General features: G+C 41.5%; 1 protein-coding gene, 1 long non-coding RNA gene and 2 other non-coding genes across 4 annotated transcripts in view; all 4 read right to left on the bottom strand.

Annotated features, from left to right (window-relative positions):
• Window positions 1-7,823, bottom strand: part of Mecp2 (methyl-CpG binding protein 2) — a 64,949-nt gene extending 57,126 nt beyond the window's left edge. Inside the window, exon 1 of the mRNA XM_048336824.1 lies at window positions 7,685-7,823. Within this exon, the coding sequence (XP_048192781.1) occupies window positions 7,685-7,746 (62 nt within the window). The 5' untranslated portion in view covers window positions 7,747-7,823. The remainder of the gene's footprint in view (window positions 1-7,684) is intronic.
• Window positions 788-7,600, bottom strand: LOC125344203. Its single transcript, XR_007209434.1, has 2 exons — window positions 7,055-7,600; window positions 788-1,740 (listed from the first exon to the last, which is right to left on the bottom strand). It is a non-coding gene; the product is annotated as an uncharacterized LOC125344203 (long non-coding RNA).
• On the bottom strand, window positions 3,031-3,103 carry Trnav-aac. Its single transcript has one exon. It is a non-coding gene; the product is annotated as a tRNA-Val (tRNA).
• Window positions 7,824-22,165: 14,342 nt separating the features above from the next.
• Window positions 22,166-22,286, bottom strand: LOC125344439. Its single transcript, XR_007209551.1, has one exon. It is a non-coding gene; the product is annotated as a U6atac minor spliceosomal RNA (small nuclear RNA).

Below are 22,286 nucleotides of genomic sequence, written 5' to 3'. Positions count from 1 at the left end.
CCAGGCCTAGCCTTAGTTTTGCAATTAAAAAAAATAAGATATCAAGCATTTATCTACTATTGATAACTTTTACTATTTCAGCTCAAATGACTGCGTCTTTCTCATCCATAAGTAGTAAGAGTAATACAGTAATAAAAATAACTCTTCCTCGCTAAATTTCTTAAGAGAAATAGATATCACCACTACTTGTTTTATAAATCTATTTGTTATCTTAAAAAAGACTATTAAAAATAGAAACTGGGAAGGAACATAGCTCAGGTGTAGAGCTAACTACATGCAAAGTCCTAGGTTCCATCACCAGGGAAAAAAAACAAACATAAAAAATCCACAAACCACCCCCAGACCTCACATCTACCAGAAGAAATTAATTCACTGCCCATATTACATTTAGTCCTCACATTTTCTGAGACAATGAACAAAACACTAGCCATATGACTCCCACCAATCTAAATACATGGAGTCTAAACAAAATCCAGTCAGCCAAGCCCAGAGCACACATCACAGTAATAAAGAGAAATGGTAATTTGAGTCACAAGATCAGGAGTGCAATCAAATCTGAGACCCAGAGGCAGTGTGATGTTTTTGTTCAAAATTTCCCCCATACCTTCTATTCTCCTCCATTCAAACCTTGCCCCTCATATAATCCCTAACTGGGCTGTTGGTTAGAGATAGCTAAATGGGGTATCTCAGAAATCCTGACACAGACACAACCAAAATGCTACTTAGGATCAACGTGAAATTACAATTCAGCCTATGTGAAAACTCACATCTTTTTTTGGTAGGATTGGTAGGAGAAGAAGTAGGAAAATTCAATGGGATTCTGCTTTACTACACAGGATCTTTGAAATACAAGTGTCAAAGTATCAAATGCGGAGTGACTACTGATTGAAAAAGAAATCAGCCAGAGAGGATGATCCTGACAAAAGTTGAAAAGGAATAAGTCATTTCTACAAAACTAAAGTCCACACAGTGGCACCAAAGTAATCTAAAGTGTAGTATCAGACCTAGAATGATTTGGCGCTCTACTTTTCAAAAAGCACTCATCTTGCTCTAGAGTGCAAGAGACAGATGAGGGTCTGGATGCTTTCTTTTGTTTCCATGGGACAAGCTATTAGCCATGGGCTTTGCTGTTCTGTGACACTATTGGAAGGGTGCCCTTTGAAGGGAGCACACACCAGTCTCCATATCTAAAAATGCTTTATACTGCTCACTAATACTGAACAGTAAGTGACTGACTCAAAACCAAAGCAAAGCATGAGGCTGAATACCACTAGGCAACAGCAGCAGCTAATGCAGGTGAAGAGCTCAGGACAGGTGTTTGCCTGCTTCTAGGTGAACTGAAGTTGCAGATCACCAGTTCCGGCTCTCATCTGACACCCGCCCCCAGATCACGCTGTAGCTACCAAGTAACTCTACCCAAACTGACCTTTCAGGGCTCAGGGAAGTGACTTTTTTTTATTATATGGCACAGTTTGGCACAGTTATCTCTTTAGTCTTTGGGGTAGTTTTATACTGTCCAAGAGTAGTGTATCTTTTTTTTTCCTTTTTTTTTTTTTTTAAAAACAGATGGCCAAACCAGGACATATACTAAAAAAAAAAAAAGGAAGGTTACTTACCTGAGCCCTAACATCCCAGCTACCATGGAATCCTGTTGGAGCTGGTCTACAGAAGCAAGCTGTATTCTGGGGAGTCACATGTCACATCAAAGCAGGAACTGGTGAGTCTGTATTTTTATGGAGCCTAAAACAAAGAAAATTGTAAGTTGAAAGTCCCCATTGAGCTGCACGACCTTTTTCCCAGGGCTATTTGGGATATTTTGAAGATAAACACATAGATAAAGTACTATGTTACTTCCCGACTCACCTAGTTAGAAAACAAAGGATCAACTGCAAATTACTGACATGTATTTGCACAATGCTAAAATGAAGATTGGTTGTTAGAATCAACAGTATCATAAAGTCTTGCCACTTGTAGGGGACACTTTGACTCTGTAAAGCATACCATGGGAGATAATTTCTAGCAAGTATTGCTTCCACTACATCATTCAGAAAAACTCAAGGCAAGAATGTTTGATGTTGTTCACACAACATCAAAATATCCCCCAAAGAAAATGCAAAATCCAGAGACAAAGTCTCCCTTCTTTTTCAAGCAGCTGAAGCTGCAAAGAACTGTTATAACATCATGTAAAAAACTTTAACCTATGAGGAAAAAAGCACTACTGTGTCCAAGTGACCTGGAAGATCCGAACCCACCATTTAAAGTATCTAAGAGTGTCTCAGAGCAGTTACTTTTCAACCTCTCAGATCAGTAAACCTCACTGTTCAACAAACTTACTTATTAGTTTGATGGTTTCTTTTGCTTTATTTTTTCATGTAGTCTCACTATTGTATCCCAGACTTGCTTCTCTTATCCTCCTGCCTCAGCTTCTTTTGCTTTGGAATTCATGTTCAAAATAGAGTTTGTCATTAAGATTATCACCATTTCCTTCTTCATACCTAAACTGCCCCATATTAGCTAGTTTCTGATACCTTGCTGGCCCAACAACTGCTTTACACTGAAACAAAAAGTTACATTATAAAACTCAGAGAAAATTCACACAATGCATTGCCAACCAAGTTCTTTACTTTGTCACTGGTTAGTTGCTACCTAGATGGTACATACAGTTACCTTTCCAGGTTCGGTGACACCTCAGAATTCCCTAAGACATAGTTAAGCATTGAAGAAGTTAGTATTTCTTGGTCACCTGGATAATAAAAATCAACCCAGTCTGTTGGTTAGGAGGTCTTGAAAAGTCAGTCTTCCCACCTCATTTCATGGTACTGGAAAATGAATCCAGGGAAACCTGGAAGCACTCTTGACACTTAAGTTATGCTCCCCTCCAGGTTAGTTATCCTCCTACCTCAACCTCTTAAGGAGCTGAGATTATGATCATGTGCCACCACTTCCAGCTAAGTCACATCGTCTCAGGGCCACACATTTTATTTGTTTGCAACTTTTGTTTTATTCATCTACTTTTTATTCAGTTATTTTTGGCAGTACTGAGGTTTGAACTCAGGGCCTTCTGCTTGTTAAGCAGGTGCTCTACCACTTAAGCTATGCCCCCCCCGCCCTTTTTTAGCTTTTTTTTTTTTTTTGCTGGTCCTCAGGCTTGAACTCTGGGTCTGGGTACTGTCCCTGAACTTCTTTTGCTCAAGGATAGCACTCTACCACATGAGCCACAGTGCCACTTTCGGCTTTTTCTGTGATTTAACTAGAGACAAGAGTCTCACAGACTTCGCTGCTCAGGTTGACTTTGAACCATGATCCTTAGATAGCAACCTCCAGAGTAGCTAGGATTGTAGGTGTGAGCACCCTGCGCTTAGCTTGTTTTCTGTTTTTGTTATTTTTTTTTAACAGATAGGGTCTTACGCTTTTGCCCAGAACTGCCCTCAAACTTCATTCCTTTTACCTATGTGTCCTGTGTAGCTAGGAATATAGGCACGTGTATAACCATACTTGGTTCCTATTTTATGTTTGTGGTGTGGGGACTGAACCCAGGGCCTTACACATGCCATCCTAGGCAAGTACTCTACCAGCAAACTATATATATATATATATATATATATATATATTTTTTTTTTTGGTCATTCATGGAGCTTGAACTCAGGGCCTGGGCACTGTCCCTGAGCTCTTCAGCTCAAGGCTAGTGCTCTACTACTTGAACCACAGTGCCACTTCCAGTTTTCTGGTGTTTAATTGGAGGTAAGAGTCTCATGGAGTTTCCTACCCAGGGTGGCTTTGAACCACAATCCTCAAATCTCAACCTCCTGAGTAGCTAAGATTACAGGCGTGAGCCACTGATGCCTGGCACTAGACTATACTCTTATACTCCTGTTTTACTTGTGAATTGAAGGGGCTGCACTAAGGGTCCTTCTAGTTCTAAAAGTTAGGTCTTTAACTCAAGAGCTCATGAAAAAGAAGCCAAAAATGAGTACAGTTAGGTAAAAACACAAGCAAAGCAGGTCAATATATATAACACCCTCAGCTCTTAGGCAAGGAAGACAACAAGCAAGCAGTCGTTTGGTCCTGTCAGGCTTCAGGGCCAATTAACAAAGAGCTTAGACATCTGCAGTAGCTGAATAAACTACATGCTAAGGTGAACACACATCTATATGGAGAGCACACATCTGTGTGCCAGCAGACCTAGACATTGTGTTCTGAAGAAGTTAAAAAGCCAGGGCTTTGTTCTGTGCACGAATTGTCATACCCCTCCTTTAACAGCATCCAAATTGCTACTCCAGCCCAGTTACTCCACACACTATACCTACAGCAAAGTGGTGAAGCCAAGTATTTAAGCAATGTCATGCAAATCAAATTTCCTGAAGGAAAAGATTCCTTTCAAGAGAAGGAAGAAGAGAATTAGGGAAAACAGAAGAGCATACCTTCTGTGGAAGCAAACCCCAAGGAGGAGTGGAGCCATTTATACTGGTCCTACCTGAAATGATGTGAAGTTTCGTGGCTTGACAGGACAACAGCCGAGTAACTGGAAAGGACTCGGACGGAAGCGCTGAGGACAAGGTCCTCCCTTTGGAGGAGCAGCAATAATGTTCTCTACCCAACAAAAAAGATTCTGTCAGCCAGCCGCAAGGACTGGGCTGCATGGATGTCACCAGAGCAGGGGAGATGAAAACAAGGAGGTGTCCTGCCACAGTCCCTGGAACTCTCCATTTTACCCTGGTATGCTTGACACACTGGATACTACAAATGGCAAATGTTTTCTGTGCTTCTTTCTTCCTGAGGGAAAATGGAAAACTCAAGGCAGCCGGGTGACAAACTGTTCTTAGCCAATTAAAATAATCCCACTGATAGTCATCTTTGTAAAAGATTATGGGTTCTAAGACACCTCATTTATCATGCAAATAGTCCTAGGCAGGTACATTCAGAAAGTAATAATTTTACTTGGCTGTTCTGTATTTCAGGTTAAGAGAATGAACTTCTTGTCCCGTCTTCCTCAAGGGGGAAGGAGCATTCAGGTGGGGGCAACAGCCAGGTTTTCTTTTTTCTTCCAAGTCCACAGCTTACTTCCCTGCCCTCACAGAGGCAGGGGAGTCAACCCGAAACAACTCTGGCTGGAAAATTACATAGAATAAACACAGAATGCAAAACTGTATCAGAAACCTCCAAATCCACTGTAGTCTGTTTTAGTCCCCAGACCTACCTCAGTACCCAAATAACATAAAAGTGGAAGCAGAGGGCCTGGGTGAGGATGCAGTTCAGTGGCAGCGACTGCTTACCAAGAGTAAGCCTTATGTTCCATCCCAGTACCTCAAAACAAACAAACAAACAAACAAACTCCAGGGAGAAATGACTACATACTTTACATTCTTACCAGATCAAAGACCTGGTGTTGTAGATTTAAAGCATCTAACACAGAATGGTAATAATAGGAAATAGGAAAGTATGATAGGTCAGTACTGCAAGAAAGCCATGTACAGTTAGTTTCTTCAAGTTGTCAGAACACACTGGCTTCAGATGCTACCAAGTACTTTGCAAATGCACTATATTCTCAAAGCTTCCTGCACTGTTGAAAGAGCTAAGGGTGTAACACACAGCTAACTGGGATGGGTGTGGGGGGGGGGGGGTGCTCCTGAGGGCAAACAGTTCCTAACTACCAAAACGAGGCAGAGACCTCAACTTTTCCTGTCTCAGGCTCAGATGGACAAACCCTGGTATCGTTAGTAGGAAGTGAGGCTGATGCGTCCGTGTGGCTGGGCATGCAGTCTGGTGATTGGCAAGCTAACTGATCTGGCATGAATAGCTGATCTATGATCATTTTCTTTAGTCAACTGACTTCTACGAGACTGACTGTACTCTTTAGGGTTCTGATATATGCAAGTAAGAGAATAAAAGCAAGTGTTCCCTACATTTCTTGAGTGGGATTTGAAGTCCATGAATAAGCTATTTCTCCAAATCTCTGGTGGAAATTCCCAAAAGACCTAGACAAAAATCTAGACCCTATCTTTTATAGGAATCTTGTATATTTCAAAAGGCCCAAGAGGTCAACTTAATCTTATTATTAATTGCAATTGGTTAGATCCAGATGAAAATTCAAGCTGCAGAACCCCAAATTTTCCTCTAAAGTAGCAATTGCCAGGCCCAAAATTCTTTACTCATATAGTATAACAAAACACCAGGAACTTGTGAGAACCGTACAACATCTAAGCCACTCAGCATCACGCCCCAGTAGGCTCATTTCCATCATCACTCACAGTCCCCTAAATTTGATGCTATCATTTCATGGTTTGGGGTAATGATCCCAAACACTGGAGACACAGCATGCAAATGGTTCGGCAAAGCCCATTTGTGTTGTTGGAAAAATAACCAGAAGCACACACATACCTGCCTGACCATGAGTCAGGAATATCAGTTTTGTGGTGGAGCCCATTTCTGCTGTCATCAACACACAGCCGAGCACACAACAGAAGCAAGTAGCACAGAAGTGTCCCCTAGCAAGCTTTTCCTCCTGGAGTCCATACTTAGCAATGCCATAAAGGGGTCTCCTCTTTGAAGAGAAATCCTTTTTAGAGTCCACAATGACCTTAAGTCTTCAGTGCAAAATCTCAGAAACATTACCCCTGCTACATACTTAAAAGTCACCCGAGTTCCAGCTGGGGTGATTCGGTCATAATCAAACTAAAAAGAGAATAAACTTTCTTCCAGAGACAATCGACAGGAGTGAGCAACGCGGTGAGTTTGCCCTCTCTAGTACTGGTGATCAGAGCCCTTTAGGACAATGAGAACCCGTTACATACAATGTCCCACTCCACTTATGTAACTGGAAGATCGCCGGCGAAGCGGGGGGATGGGAAGGCGCTCACATTCCAAAGCCACAGCACCCCCAAAGAACCTCTGAGGTCCATGGAGGCACGCTCTCATGGAAGAACGTCGGGTGCTGCCGTACGCGGTCCCCTAACCACCGTTTCTTATAGCAACTAGAGCCACCTCTTTATGATGCGTTGTGGGACCCAGGCACACAATGTCCAGCCCTTTTTTGTGGGTAGACAACAATCCTCACCTACTTGTTCTTGATAGACGGGGAAAGGAGCTGGAGAACCGACTTGCTCGCAGTGGGGGCACAAAGCCATGGAATGGAAGAGAAGGAGGGGGAGGCAAAGACAGGAGATGGGGGTGAGAGCGCAGGAGCCCTTGTGGCGCACTCTCCCGACGGGTGATGGAGTGCGCACGCGCGTCGGTGGGGGGGGGGCAGAGTAACGGGAGAGGGGGCGCGCGAGGGAGGGAGAGGAGAGAGCGCGATCCAGGGAGAGGCCGGGGCCGCGGGCGCGCGACGGCACGGCGGCCTGAAGCCCCAAGAAGGACAGGAGCGCGCGCAGCCCCGAGAGGGAAAGCTCGAGCAACAAGGGCGCCCGTGGGGCTGGGGGCCGGGATGCGCACAGATGGGGCAGGAGGGAGAGAGACGCCAGACGAAGGTGGCTCCGGGAAGATCGCGCCCAGGACCGTCACCCGCGCTTGCGGGTGACCAGCCGCGGGGAGAGTCGTCGCCAGCGGGAGGGGGAGGGTAGAGAGGAGGGACGCCATCCGCCAGCCGGGTCGCCCGACCCCACGAGCCCCTCCCGCGCCACGTCCCGCCCCTATCCCCCGCCCCCCGGCAAGGGTCCCCGCCCGCGGCCTCAGCGGTCCCACTCACAGTCTCTCCTCCTCGCCTCCTCCTCCTCCTCCGCTCGGCGCGGCAGCGGCGGCGGCGGCCATTTTCCGGACGGCTTTTTACCACAGCCCTCTCTCCGAGAGGAGGGAGCGCGCGCGCCACCGACGCCGGGACCCCGCACGGCGGACGTCGCGCCCCGCCCTCCCGGGCGGCCTGCGTGCTGCTGCACCTGCGTGCCCGCACCCCGCCTCCGGCGCCTCCGAGGGCCTGCCTTCCATTGGCTGTGGCATCCAGGCAGAGGCGGGGCCTTAACGCAGATATACTCAATTGGTAGAAGTTCCTGTCAGTTTCAGTCGGGAAAAGGGGCGGACCGCCATTCAGAGGAGGATTGGATGCCATCAACTGTCATTTGGGGGAAAGAGGTGGCTTCGGCGCCGAGGGGATGGTTTAGTGGGCGGAATTTGAATGCTAAGGATTAATGGGCCCTTGTGGACGCTGGGGCCAGCGAAGGCCTAGGCTCTGGACGCCTGTTTGCGTCGCTCTGCCAAGCTGTTGACCTGCTGTCCATAAGCGCATCCAATACACTTCAGTAAGCGTTTCACTGTACCGGCATTAAAAAAAACATATCGCCACTTACAGTAGCAGCTACAAAGTTGCCAGCCCTGGAGACTGACGTCGTTCCAAGCCTGGGGACTTACTTTGAAAGGCCTACTCATTGCATTATTTCATTAGAGGCTGCCAGGTGCCACACTGTCTTAGAGGCACAGAGAATAAACTAGGAACAAATCACAGTTCTGGCCTTCGCAGAACTCTGGCGAGGGACGACAGTTCAAGCCAAGGCAGTCTGAGACCTGTCATTGTTACACTACATTGTTTGGTGGAGGTGTATATAAGGGACAGTGACAACCCAGAGGAAGCAACGTTTATCTCATTTTGGGGCAGGCACTCTTGCCACTAGGCCATATTCCCAGCCCACGTTTATCTTATTTAGGGAGACATAACTTGGGAGCTGAGATACAGCAATTCTCTTTTGAAAAGATATTTCAGAGTGTGACGAAAGATAATTAGGACAGGAGTGTTCGATAAGGTGATCTTACCCTGCTACCAATTCCATCCAATCTATGTTCATGTTTGTGCTGATCTCACGCTTAACAAGACACCTGACTGTGATTCCTGCCTACATTCACTTATTCAACACCTGTTATATGCCAAGCTCCATTCCAGGCTCTAAATGTACAGTACTGGACAAAAAAAGCAAGCTAAACAACTTTACGTAGAGATAAGGGCTTTGAGATGGGTAACCCTCCCGTGAAAAGTGCTATTTTGATATCTACTGGAATTTTGCCCTTATTTCACCAGACAAGTTCAAAGGCCCTGGAGGTGAATCATGTCTAACACATTGGAGACTAAGTAGGCCAATTTGGCTAGGCATGGTAGAGAATGGGGTGCTGAAGGGCACTCCCTGCCACACTGAGAAGTGGGGTATTACTCCCCGATGAGAAGCCCTTGAAGGATTTTGAGTCAAAAGCTGACATAATCAGGTCTATGTTGAAGATGGAGAGTGGAGAGATGGCTGGGGTGGATGAAATGAGGACAAAAGGCCAGTCTGGAGGTCGAATGATGCTGTAACTTCTGAGAAGTTGTGATAGTCAAAATATGTTTTCAAAGTTGAGAAGAAAGAACTGGATGTAGTAAATAGAGAAAGAGAAGAAACAAAGCCTGAGTTTGGGTGGGTAGCATCAGTTTGCAGCATGATGGACATAACTAGAGAAAAAGCAAAATTTTCACAGGGGCTTATCAAAATGTCTCTTTTGAACCTGGGCACTAGTGGCTTGGGCCTGAGCTGAGATTTGAGGATCACACTTGGAAGACACATGGGCAGAAAAGTTCCTGTGAATTCTTATCTCCATTTACCCACTCAAAAACCAGAAGTGAAGCTGTGCCTCAACTGGTAGAGTTACTCTTGAGCACAAAGAGGCTCAGGGACAGCACCCATGTCCCGATTTCAAACCCCACAACTGACAAAAAAGAACTCTCTTTTGACCATAATAAGCTTGAGGTGCTCTTTTTTTTTTTTTTTTTTTTTTTTTTTTTTTTGCCAGTCCTGGGCCTTGGACTCAGGGCCTGAGCACTGTCCCTGGCTTCTTCCCGCTCAAGGCTAGCACTCTGCCACTTGAGCCACAGCGCCACTCCGGGCTTTTCTATATATGTGGTGCTGAGGAATCGAACCCAGGGCTTCATGTATGTGAGACAAGCACTTTACCACTAGACCATATTCCCAGCCGCTTGAGGTGCTCTTTAATGGCTTTAAAATGGAGGTGTTGAATAGGCGGTTAGATGTGTGAGGCTGGAGTCTAGGGATTCAGCACAACATGCTCATCAGGTCAACAAGCTCATCACCCAAACCAAGAAGCTCTAAAACGAGTGGCGAAGGAAACCTGGAGAAAATAGGACAAAAATAACAACAAACACAAAATAATGAAAAAGAAACAAACAATAGAGAGGACTGAGGAAATCAAAAGCTAATTTTTGAAATGCTAAAAGCAAAAGCTAGCCCTCTACCAAGCTGACAAGTAAATTATATTGTAAGTAAAAATGGGATTAAACAACAAAAAGGAAGAGAGTTTGCAGAAGTATTATAAAAAAAACTGTATGCCAGCAAATTTGAAAACATATACAAAATGAGTAAATTCCTAGAAAATATACCTTACCCAAATTGACTTTACAAACAGAAAACCTGGACAAACCCCCATATTGCCAAACAAGTTAACTATGCATGTTAAAACTTGGCTCCCGGGCTGGGGATATAGCCTAGTGGCAAGAGTGCCTGCCTCGGATACACGAGGCCCTAGGTTCGATTCCCCAGCACCACATATACAGAAAACGGCCAGAAGTGGTGCTGTGGCTCAAGTGGCAGAGTGCTAGCCTTGCGCAAAAAGAAGCCAGGGACAGTGCTCAGGCCCTGAGTCCAAGGCCCAGGACTGGCCAAAAAAAAAAAAAAAACTTGGCTCCCCATGCACAAAAATAGGCCCAGAGAACTTTACCAAATGACTTCTTCAAATGTTCAATGAATGGATAGCTCCAATCATACACACAAAATTCTCTATATCGACGTTACTAGCATAACATAACTACTACAATTAAGTGTGGTGGCACGCACCTGTAATCCCAGCACTCACTCAGGAGGTAGAGACAGGAGAAATGTAAGTCTGAGGCCAGCCTAGGTTATAGAGAGACTGTGGGAAACAAACCACATAAAAAAAACCACATGCTAGAAATGTAGTTCAGTGGTAGAGTGCTTGTGCTTACCTTGCATGTGCAGAGTCCTATGTTCCATCCTCAAGATTGCCAAAAAAAGGAACAATTTAATTACTATAAAAATCTGAGGAATATATGACACAAGATATAGAAATTGTAGAAAATAAACTGAAGTAGTATGATATATCATAACCAGGTTGAATTTTATCCTTAGAATGCAAAGATGGTTTAAAATTAGAAAATCAACCTTCACAATTTAAAAATAGACGATTATTTCAATAGATGCTGAAAATGGACTTGGTAAAATTCAATGCCTTCTTATGATTTAAAAAACAATTTAGCTGTACATCACTCTTACAACAAAAAATCTGTTTAGAGAATTACAAATACAAGAACATTTTCTTTTTTAAAGAACTTTTTCTTAATCTGATAAAAGATAGCTATAAAATTGTAAACACCATATTTAATTATGTTAAACAGAATAAGTAATAAAACATGATCTAAAGTGCAATATAATTCATGTAAAATAAATGTGTACATATTTTTCCCTTGTCATTAACCCTTTTGCTATGTGAAGAAAGGTCTTCATCTTAAGTCAATTCTCTAGTGTTAGAATACAAACATATAAACCTAGCTAGTAATAAAACACTGGAAAATGTAATGGGGAAACATTCAATTCACTCTGAATACAAAAATAATTAAGCATCTGTAAATATACTTAGTAAGAAAGGCGAAAGCCTATCTAAAACTTAACTGAAATATATAAAAGAAGGCTTGAACAAAAATAGCCATATTCTTTGCAGGGAAGGGTCAACATAATAAAAAAAAAATCAGTTCCTCATAAATTGGTCTGGAAATTCTTTGCCCTGATCTAGATTTTTCCCAGGCTATCCTTGGACTAGGATTGCCCTATCACTGCTTCCAGAGTAGCTGGGATCAGAGGTATGTATTATTCTACCTAGCAAAATTCAAGGGTTTGTAGGGACTGTAACAAGTAAGTTAATTCTGGATTAAAGGGAGAAAAATGCTTGAGTAGAAGCAGGATTTTTAAAAGCAAATAATGTAGGGGATCTTCCTGAAATCCTTAGATTGAATAAAAGGAGCTTAATTGATATAATTTCAATCTTTTTTTTCAGTCCTGGGGCTTGAACCCAAGCCTAGCTCTCTACCACTTGAGCCATAGACAATTTCTGGGGTTTTCTGTGTATGTGGTACTAAGGACTCAAACGTAGGGCTTTATGGATACTAGGCAAGCACTCTACCACTAAGCCACATTCCCAGACCATAATTTCAATCTTGGCAGTGAAAAGTAAGATAAAATACTTTCTTCAACATTTAAAAATATCTTTAAATAGTTATACAAAGAGGTTTCCATTCAGCATATCCATTTCTGAATATGATGCATCATGATCATTGTCACTCCTCCCATCATTCTACTTCTACTGTCTATCCCATCTTCACCCATCCCCTCAAGTTACCTGCTTCCACTTGCATATATGTACACTGAGTATTATAACTGTATTTCCCCACCATTCCTCTCTCCACTATAGTCAAAAGTTTTTAAAGAGCTGAATATGATAATTCATACCTGTAATCCCACATACTCAAGAGGTGAAAATCAGGAGGATCACTGAGGCCAGCCCTGGCAAAAATTTAGAGAGCCTCCCCATCCCAACAAGTAAGTCTGGTGTAGACAAAAACATTTTTTTTCTTGCACTACTAGAGGTTGAACTCGGGGTCTTGTAAATGCTAAGCAAATACTCTACTACTTGAATCATGTCCCCAGCCTTTTTATTTGTAGTTTTTGAGGTAAGAGGCTATTGTGTTTCACTAACTTTTTTTTTTTTTGCCTAGGAATGGCCTAAAACTGGAGCTCCACCAGCTTGCATCTCCTAAGTAGCTGGGATTACAGGCATGTACCATGTCCATATATAATTGAAAGTATTTACTAGTATAATTTTTAAATGGTCAATATAAGCTGCATGCTGGAGGCTAATGCCTGTAATCCCACATACTTGCTGGGCTGTGAACATCAGGATCACGTTTTCAGGCCAGGTTGAGAAGAAAAATCTACAAGATTCCATCCTCTTTTTTTTTGCCAGTCCTCACTATCCTGGCTTCTTTTTGCTCAAAGCTAGCACTCTACCACTTGAGCCACAGCGCCACTTCTGGCCTTTTCTATATATGTGGTGCTGGGGAATCGAACCCAGGGCTTCATGTATACGAGGCAAGCACTCTGCCACTAGGCCATATTCCCAGCTCAAGATTCCATCTTAGGGTAAAATGCTGGATGCAGTGGCAAGTGCCTGCCATCCTAGCAACGACAGGAAGGTCATTGGAGGAAAATCACAACTCAGGCATACACATGGGAAGCAAGCACCCTATTAGAAAGGACCCATCATAAAAGGACCCTATTGTAGGACCTATTCTAAAAAGAACCAACAAAACACAAGGCTGGGGATATGGCTCAAGTGGTAGAGTGCTTGCTTAGAAAGATCAAGGCCCTGAGTTTAAACCTCAGCACCACCCAGAAAATAGTTCACTAAAAAATAGACAACATTTTTTTAAAAAAAGATCCATTTGAAAATGGAGAGATAAAAACCAGGAGAAATAAAAGGCATAGCAACTAACAAAAGAGAAAAAAAAGAAGGATTTTAATGTAGAGTACAGCACAAATGTCTATTCCAATTGTCTAAAAATTCCTTGAACTGATAGGGAAATGTATTTTAGAAGAGAAACTGCAAAGTGACAAAAGAAAATGAGAAATGACAAAGGAAAATTTTATGACTGATATCTAAGATGATACAACTAAAAATAGAAATATAAACTTGCTTCAGACACTTAGAAAACATTTAAAGTTACTCATGCATTGGACTTAGCACAAGGCAACCTCAGAAATTTCCAACATTTAGAAGTCACATAGACCATAGTCTCTGGCAACAATATAATAAAACTTAAAAATTAGGAACAAAAGAATGATGTGAAAGTAAAACTAGACAAATCACTTTCCACTTGGAAGTTTTATAAGTTTTGTTGAAGACAAAACAAAAACTGAAACTATAAATTCTTCAAAAATGACTGACAAGGAGAGCTTCAAGTATGCTAAAACCTGGGAGATGTGGCCAAATTAGTGAAAACTACATTGATAAGAAACTAAGAAGAATTTACTCTGATCCATCACAGTCATGAGTGTCCATGCCCACGTGGAGTTTTCCTTCCTTATGCACAGAAGCTCACTAAAAGAAAAATGCTACGACACGGAATGGAATAAGCCTGTCAAAGTGAAGACTATTTGGTGGGGATGGAAGATTTCAACATTTTTTTAGAATGCAAATGGGAATTAGTTGATGATTAAGTTGGACAGGAAAAACTCAGCTGGAAATATTTGACAAGGAAGTGGGGACCACTTTGCCAGATACAACATCAGAGTAGGAATCAGTAGGCATATTGTGGAATTAATGAATGAAATTAAATAGGACAGAGTGCACGGGGATTAATTGAAGGCCCAGTACAGGATGACTGTTCTAGTTGGAACCTCCTCTCCCTCTCCTCTCCACTACACAGCTGAGCTGGGAGCTGGCACAGGTCTGCAGGGAAAACATTTGATAGTTGTCAGAAGAAATTGAATTAACTCCATGGAGAGCTAGGTCTTCCAATGTGGGTGTGGACAACTCCTGAGGAATTTTTTTTTCATGGTGGCTTCTGTGGGGCTATGATCTCCATTCCTCAGTCCCTGCCCTCCACACAACACAGTTACCAGAGGAGATTAGGCCTATTTGCCCAACATCACATTAAATGCACAATAGCTTTTGAGTCTTTCTTTATTAAACCAATCGCTAACCATCATCAGAAATCAGAAGAAAGCCTTAAACACAAAAAAGCCTAGAGAAGTATAGAAAAATGATGTGGAATCATATAAAATGCAACTTATATAAAGAAAGGTATAACAATATGTTAAGAGAACTAATAGAAAAGATTGTGTCAATACAACAAGAATATTATGTAAAAAGAGCAATCAGAGAAAAAGAAAGAATTCTTGGAGGCCAGGCATGGTAGTTTAAGACTGTAATCATAGCTACACAAGAAGTGGAGGTGTGGAGGCCTACAATTCAAGGGCAGCCCAGGTAGACTCCATCTGTACCAATAAAACCTGGGTATGGTGGCATGTACCTGTCATTTCAGCTACGCAGAAAGTGTAAACAGTAGGATTACAGTCCAGGCCAACATGAACTTAAACTGGAGGCTCTATTTGAAAAACAACTAAAATAAAAAGTCAGAGAGGTATGGCTCAAGCAGCAGAGTGCTTGCCTAACAAATCGAGGGTTCCTGTGGCTCAAATTTGGAAATTAGAATATGAGTGTTAGGCTGGGGATGTAGCTCAGTGGTAGTGTTTTTTCCTTCTATGTACCTCATTATAAATCCTCAGCACTGTACAAAAGTATGAAATTTGAAATTATTTTCTTTTCACTACTGGAGTTTGAACTCAGGGCCTTGTTGTGCAAGTGCTCTACCACTTGAGATCTATGTTCCTAACCCTCAAATTCCAATAGACATATTGAGAACATCACAGAAAACACAGCAAAGCAGCAGAGGAAAATAGGAAATGCAGCAAGCAAGTATCAAAAGTTTTTGAAAGATTTAGAAAAAGAAGCAATCATCAGAAGAGTGACAAACCTAATAAGAATGCTGGTTGATGAGAAATAATATGGCAATAAGAAAAAAATCAAATAAGGCTTTCAAACCTCCAAGAGAAAATGATTTTTTCTCATCTTATGTTTATTTCAACATTTAAAATATACACAGGTGGAGTATCATATCCATTGATACCTCCATGGAAGATGCACCAAACAAAGCATATAGGGAAGAAAGGGATTTCCATATAGAATCCTACACCAGGCAAAATGTCTATCTAGCTTGACAGCAGGTAAAAAGTTGTAGATACACAAGCTAAAAAAAATCACCTCTGAAATACATTTTCGTAGGAAGCTACTTGAGGATGCTCTGAAGAAAAACAAAGGTGTAAGCCAAGAAGGAAGCTAGGAGATCCACAGGACAGTGGATCTAAGCCAGGAGGGCAGCGACAGGAAATACCAGGGATGCCAACTGGGCAGAAGGCCTGATTGGCGATCAGTCTCTGTTGGAGGACGAGAATGGCAGGCTTTAGGACAGAGGAGTCCAAGAATTAAAAACAAAACAAGTGTGTATGTGAACTCAACATATTAGATGGTATGATTGAAAACATAAAGAAGTTAGATATGATGAAGCTAAATAGTGCAAGAAAATAAGAAAAAACTGTACAAAAAGTTATGATCACAATAATAAGCAAAATAAAATATAATTTTGTCAATTGATGATGTGTAGAAAGGACTTTGATGGGGAAAGTTCTGTCTTCAAATGGCCTGTGAGTCATCCAATTAGGCTTATGAGAGGGACAGGACAATCCCAGTATTATTTTGCTTCACTTGGCATTGAAAAATATTTATGGAGACATCATAATCTGGAGTCTTGTTTTGGTTTTCAACAGTTATTTATTTTTCGTTTGCTTATTACTGGCTTTGAATTCAGGGCCTTGTGCTTGCCAGGCAGGTGCTTTTCTGCCTAGTAGAAGCCTTCTGCTTTTACTGTGTTTTCAAATAGGGTCTTGCTTTTTGCCCGGGCCAGCCTGAACCTCAATCTTTCTATTTATGTTTCCTACCTAGCTTGGTAAGTGATGTGTACCACTATACCTGTTTGTTTTTTAAGGGGTTGAGTTGGGGTTCTTGTGACCTTTTATTTTTTGCCAGTCCTGGGGCTTGGACTCAGGACCTGAGCACTGTCCCTGGTTTCTTTTTGCTCAAGGCTAGCACTCTGCCACTTGAGCCACAGCACCACTTCTGGCTTTTTCTATACATGTGGTGCTGAGGAATTGAACCCAGGGCTTCATGTATACGAGGTGAGCACTTTACCACTAGACCATATTCCCAGTCCTCTTGTGAACTTTTTGCCCAGGCTGGTCTAGAAACACAGTCTTCCCTTGTCAGCCTTTCAGAGTTAGGATTAAAAGTGTGAGTCACCCCACTCTGCTGCTTTTCAACTTTTAGAGTTAGCCTATATTCAAACCACGGAGGAATAGAATTTAATTGCAGGATAGGCCTGGATGTAGGCCTGGATGTTCCAGAAGGTGGTCTTGAGTCCCCTGTCACACTATGTATGTGCTACTGATGTGATTAACTTTAGTTCTTTGTAAGTTTAAATAACACACTTAAGTCTCTCCAGCAATTGTTTCAGTAGTAATACTATTTTTGATCATTTTGCATAAGCTGCACTTCAATTCTACATAGTCAGGATTAATAGTTATTTACACCACATTCTAATAATGATGAAAAGGAGAGGTGAAAAAGTGAAAGAAAGTAGAATGAAAGTATTTTGTGGTTTGAAGAGCCCCCCCTCCATAATATCCATTTTTTCCTATCCAAGTGTGTGAAACTTGTAGAGTTCACAAGCACACAGGAACAAGACCAGCCAGGACATGTTGACAAAATAAAATCTTGCTCAAACACCATGAAAAGTGATGAAAACAATGTAGCTTTTTTTTTCCAGTCCTGAGGCTTGAAATCTGGGCCTGGGCACTGTCCGTGAGCCCAGATCTTCTTTTGCTCAAGGCTAGCACTCTACCACTTGAGCCACAGCGCCACTTCTGGCCTTTTCTATATATGTGGTGCTGAGGAATTGAACCCAGGGCTTCATGCATGCTAGGCAAGCACTCTACCACCAAGCCACCTTCCCAGCCCCAAAGTTTAATTTTTATTTGCATCAGTTAGTTGTACCAAGGAGTTTCATTTTAACATGTTCACTTATGGATACACTACATCTTGATTAGGATCACACTTTTCTCCCCCTTTCCCCAACCAGTTTCATCTTGTTTCCATGTTACACTTCTACACATGTGTATAGAACATTATGCGGCTGGGAACATGGCCTAGTGGCAAGAGTGCTCGCCTTGTATACATGAAGCCCTGGGTTCGATTCCCCAGCACCACATATATAGAAAATGGCCAGAAGTGACATTGTGGCTCAGGTTGGCAGAGTGCTAGCCTTGAGCAAGAAGAGGCCAGGGACAGTGCTCAGGCCCTGAGTTCAAGCCCCAGGGCTGACAAAAAAACAAAACAAAAGAAAAGAACATTATAGCTATACTCGCTCCTGTCCATACACCTGCCCCACTAGTACCCACACCCCAAAGCAGACATGTTTCACTTTCCTAATGTTCCTTTTCTTATACAGTACTATCTGTTAATTGTTCAGTGATTTCACAACAGTACCACACAACTATAAATACCATATATCTATATGTATATATATATGCGATGGTATAGGTGTTTATATATATGTTTATAGTTTAGATCTCACATCCATATATGAGAGAAAACATGGGTCATTGATCCTTCTAAGCCTGACCTACTTTGCTTAATATGATGTTTCCCAGGTCTCTCCATTTCCCTGCAAATGACATAATATCATTCCTCTTTATGCATGCACAGTTTATTCTAAATAAGTTTTTATATCATCTATGTCTTCTTTTGTAAATATTTCTCCTAGTCTTTGTCTTCATTTTTCATTTTAGCCATTGCATGTTCCCTAAAGCAAATATTTTTTATTTTAATGTTCAGCTTAGCAATTATTTCATAGATCATGCCTCTGATGTTATATCTGAGAAAATCACTGCCAACCACAGGGCCATCTAATATTTCTCATTTCCTTCTAAAATTTTGATAGTTTTGTGGTTGACTTTTAGCTCTGTGATCTATTTTGAATTAATTTCTGTGAAGAATGTGAGGCTTGTGTCTAGTTCATCTTTCTGCTCATGGATGTGCAGTTCCTGAAGCATCGTTTGTAAAGAAAACCTTCTTGTCCATTGGACTATATTGCTTCTTTGTCAAAGATCAGTGGGTTATTTTTATGTGGGTCTATTTCTAGGCTACTCTGCTCCATTGATCTGTTTGTATTGTCTTGCACTAGGGCCACAGGCTTGCTCATTGCAGCCTCATAGTAAATGTTGAAGCTATCTAGTGTCAGGCTTCCAATTTTCTCCTTCTCCATCAATATCATATTGGCTATTTATCTTTTGCCTTTATGTACAAAAGAAATCTAGATTGACTTTGTATATCAATCTTATATTGTGCAGCCTTGCTATAATCTCATATTAGTACCAGACTTTTTGTTAATTTATTGATGCTTTCTACATAGATGATCATGTCATCTGTGAACAAAGACAGTTTTACTTTTTTTTCACTCATTTTATTGCATTAACTAGGATTTCTGGTACAATGTTGAAAGGAAGTCAAGAGAAGGGACATTCTTATTTTCTTCCTGACCTTTATGAGAAGGCTCATTTTTCACCATTAAGTATGATAGTATTTGTAGGTTTTTGTAGACATGTGACTTTTTCTATTTTATTGGTGATAATGAAGTTTGAATTCAAGGCTGCACACTTCTCATTCTACTGCTGAACTATGGTTCTAACCTTGTTTTTCACTCATTATTTTTATATATTTTTCGCCAGCTCTGGGCCTTGGACTCAGGGCCTGAGCACTGTCCCTGGCTTCTTTTTGCTCAAGGCTAGCACTCTGCCAATTGAGCCAAGGCTCCACTTCCGGCTTTTTCTATATATGTGGTGCTGGGGAATAGAACCCAGGGCTTCATGTATGTGAGGCAAGCACTCTTGCCACTAGGCCACATTCCTAGCCCCTCACTAGTTATTTTTTAGATAAGGTGCACCCCTAGACCATGATCTACCTATATTTAAAAATATAATTTTATTGTTGTTATTAAGGTATGGTACAGAGGGGTTGCCATTTCATAAGTCAGGTAATGAGTACTTTTCTTTTTTGGACAATGTCACCCCTTCGTTTGCTTTCCCCCAGTTTTCCTCTGCTATCCCTGCCCACAAATTACATAGTTCATTTTCTACATAGTGTATACTAATAGCATGATTGCATTTGTTTACCCCTTCTCCCTCTCTTTTTGTGCCCCCTTTACACCCCAAAAAACAAGACAACAAAAAAAGAAAAAACAAACACCACCACCACCACCAGCAATAACAACAACGAAAACCCATGTTTCCATTTCCTGGAATTTGTTTCGATAAATACTATTTTAAATGTCCAGAGAAGTTCCACCTTTGTGTTCCTCCCGTAAGGGTATCCTCCTTTAGTCTGTGTGAATGCCTGTACAAGTTATCATGTCTAGTTATATTTTAGGTCTAGAGAGAAAATATGTGCCGTTTGTCTCTCTGAGCTTAGCTTACCTCACTTAGCATGATTTGTTCTTGGTCCATCCATTTCCCTGCAAATGACATAATCTTATTATTTCTAATGGATGGGTAAAATTCCATTATGTACATATACCACAGTTTTTGGATCCATTCACCTACTGTAGGGCAACTGGGCTGTTTCTATAGCCCGGCTATTGTGAATAGTGCAGCAACGAACATGGATGCACAAGTGTCTTTACCATATCCTAACTTGTAATGATGTGGGTAGATACTGAAGAGGTGCACCTCTTCTTAAGCTTCAGGTCATTGGTAAGATGACAAGCATGCACTACTGCATCCAGCTACCATCTACTGAGATGGAGTTTATGGGATTTATCTGTGTAGATTGGCCTGGAACTGTGATCCTACTAATCAGCCTCCTATTTAGGAAGACAGCCTCCTATTTAGGAAGACAGGGCACCACTGTGCCCAGCTATGGCTTGATAAAGGGTCTGGCAAACTTTTCTGCCAAGGTCGGTCTTGAATCTCAGTCGTAACTAGAATGAAAGGTGTGACACAATGGGGCCTAGTTCAATAACTTTCCTTCTATAGCCTGTTGATATGGTACTTTACAATTGATTTTCAAGTGTTGAACCAGCCTTACATACCTGGTATAAATGCTACTTAGTCAAAATGTATATTACTTGTATAGATTGCATTTATTTATTTATTCATTTTTTTCTTTGCCAGTTGTAGGGCTTGAAGTCAGGGCCTGGATGCTGTCCCTGAGCTCTTTCACTCAAGACTAGCACTCTACCACTTTGAGCCACAGTGCCACTTCTGGCTTTTTCTATATATGTGGTGCTGAGAAATCGAACCCAGGGCTTCATGTATGCTAGCTAGGCAAGCTCTCTACCACTAGGCCACATTCCCAGCCCCTTAATTTATTGACTTTTACTCTGTATGTATCTTTATGTTTAATGTGGGAGTTTTGTAGAAAATATATAGTTGGGTCATGTTTTTTCTTGATCCATTATGATAATCTGTCTATTAATTAGGGCATTTAGACTTCTGATATTCAAAGTGATTGTGGATTATAGTTGGATTAATATCTATTATATTAGTAATATTTTGACCATCTTCATATTTGTGACTTATGCATAACACTGGGCCACTTAACAGGTACTATGAGAACTTTATAATAATAACTAATACTAATTCATTCCTCTTATCTCCTGTATTATTGCTGTAATTCATTTCACTTATGTAAAAGCATGTGTAAATAAACATGTGGTGTATACAAACATATATAATCAAATACATTGTTCCTATTATTATTTTGAATATATATTGTTATATAGTAGATCAATTAAGAAAATAAGGTTGGAAGTTGGCACTGCCAAATATGAGGTTTTATTTTAGTGTCATCTGTTCCTTCTTTGCTCTTCCTTTCTTCATGTAGACCACAGTTTCTGACATATCATTTACCTTCTCTCTAATGAACTTCTTTTAACATTTCTTATTTTCAGTGCTGAGATTTTTAACTCAGGGCTTCACTCCTGTAAAAGGGAAACAAGCCAGATGCTGGTGGTTCATGCATGTAATTCTAGTTATTTAGGAGGCTGAGATCTGAGAATTGTGATTGAAAGCCAGCCTAGTCAGGGAAGTCCATGAGATTCTTTTTTCATTTCTTATGAGGCCCTTATCTCCAAGTAGCCAACCAAAAGTCAGAAATAGAGGCATGATCAAGTGGTAGAACACTAAGATTGAGCACAAAAGCTCAGGGTTAGTACCCAGGCCCTGAACTCAGGCCTTAGGACTGGCACCAAAAAAGATTGCAATTGACAAAATTTTCACGGGATTTTTCATAATGTTCTTGGTGGATTTTGGTTTCAAGGTTATGTTTGCCTTCTGACAAGCGTGTATACCTTTTTGTGTATGTGGTACTGGGTGTGGAATTGAGGGCCATGCACATATTAGGCAAACGTTCTACCATTGGCACACATAGGTAAACCATAGGCAAACATCCTAGCTCCCCCAAATTGTGGTTAAGTGCCACAAATTAGGTGGCAATGACTTAAACTGTATGTATACCATCAGACCTGAAGGCCTCCTCCATATTTGTGAAGGGAAATGCTAACCTCTGTCCTTTTACAC

Source organism: Perognathus longimembris, chromosome 28 (genome assembly GCF_023159225.1).
Source record: "Perognathus longimembris pacificus isolate PPM17 chromosome 28, ASM2315922v1, whole genome shotgun sequence".
NCBI classification, from domain to species: Eukaryota; Metazoa; Chordata; class Mammalia; order Rodentia; family Heteromyidae; genus Perognathus; species Perognathus longimembris.
This window is presented reverse-complemented; position numbering and strand designations above follow the sequence as displayed.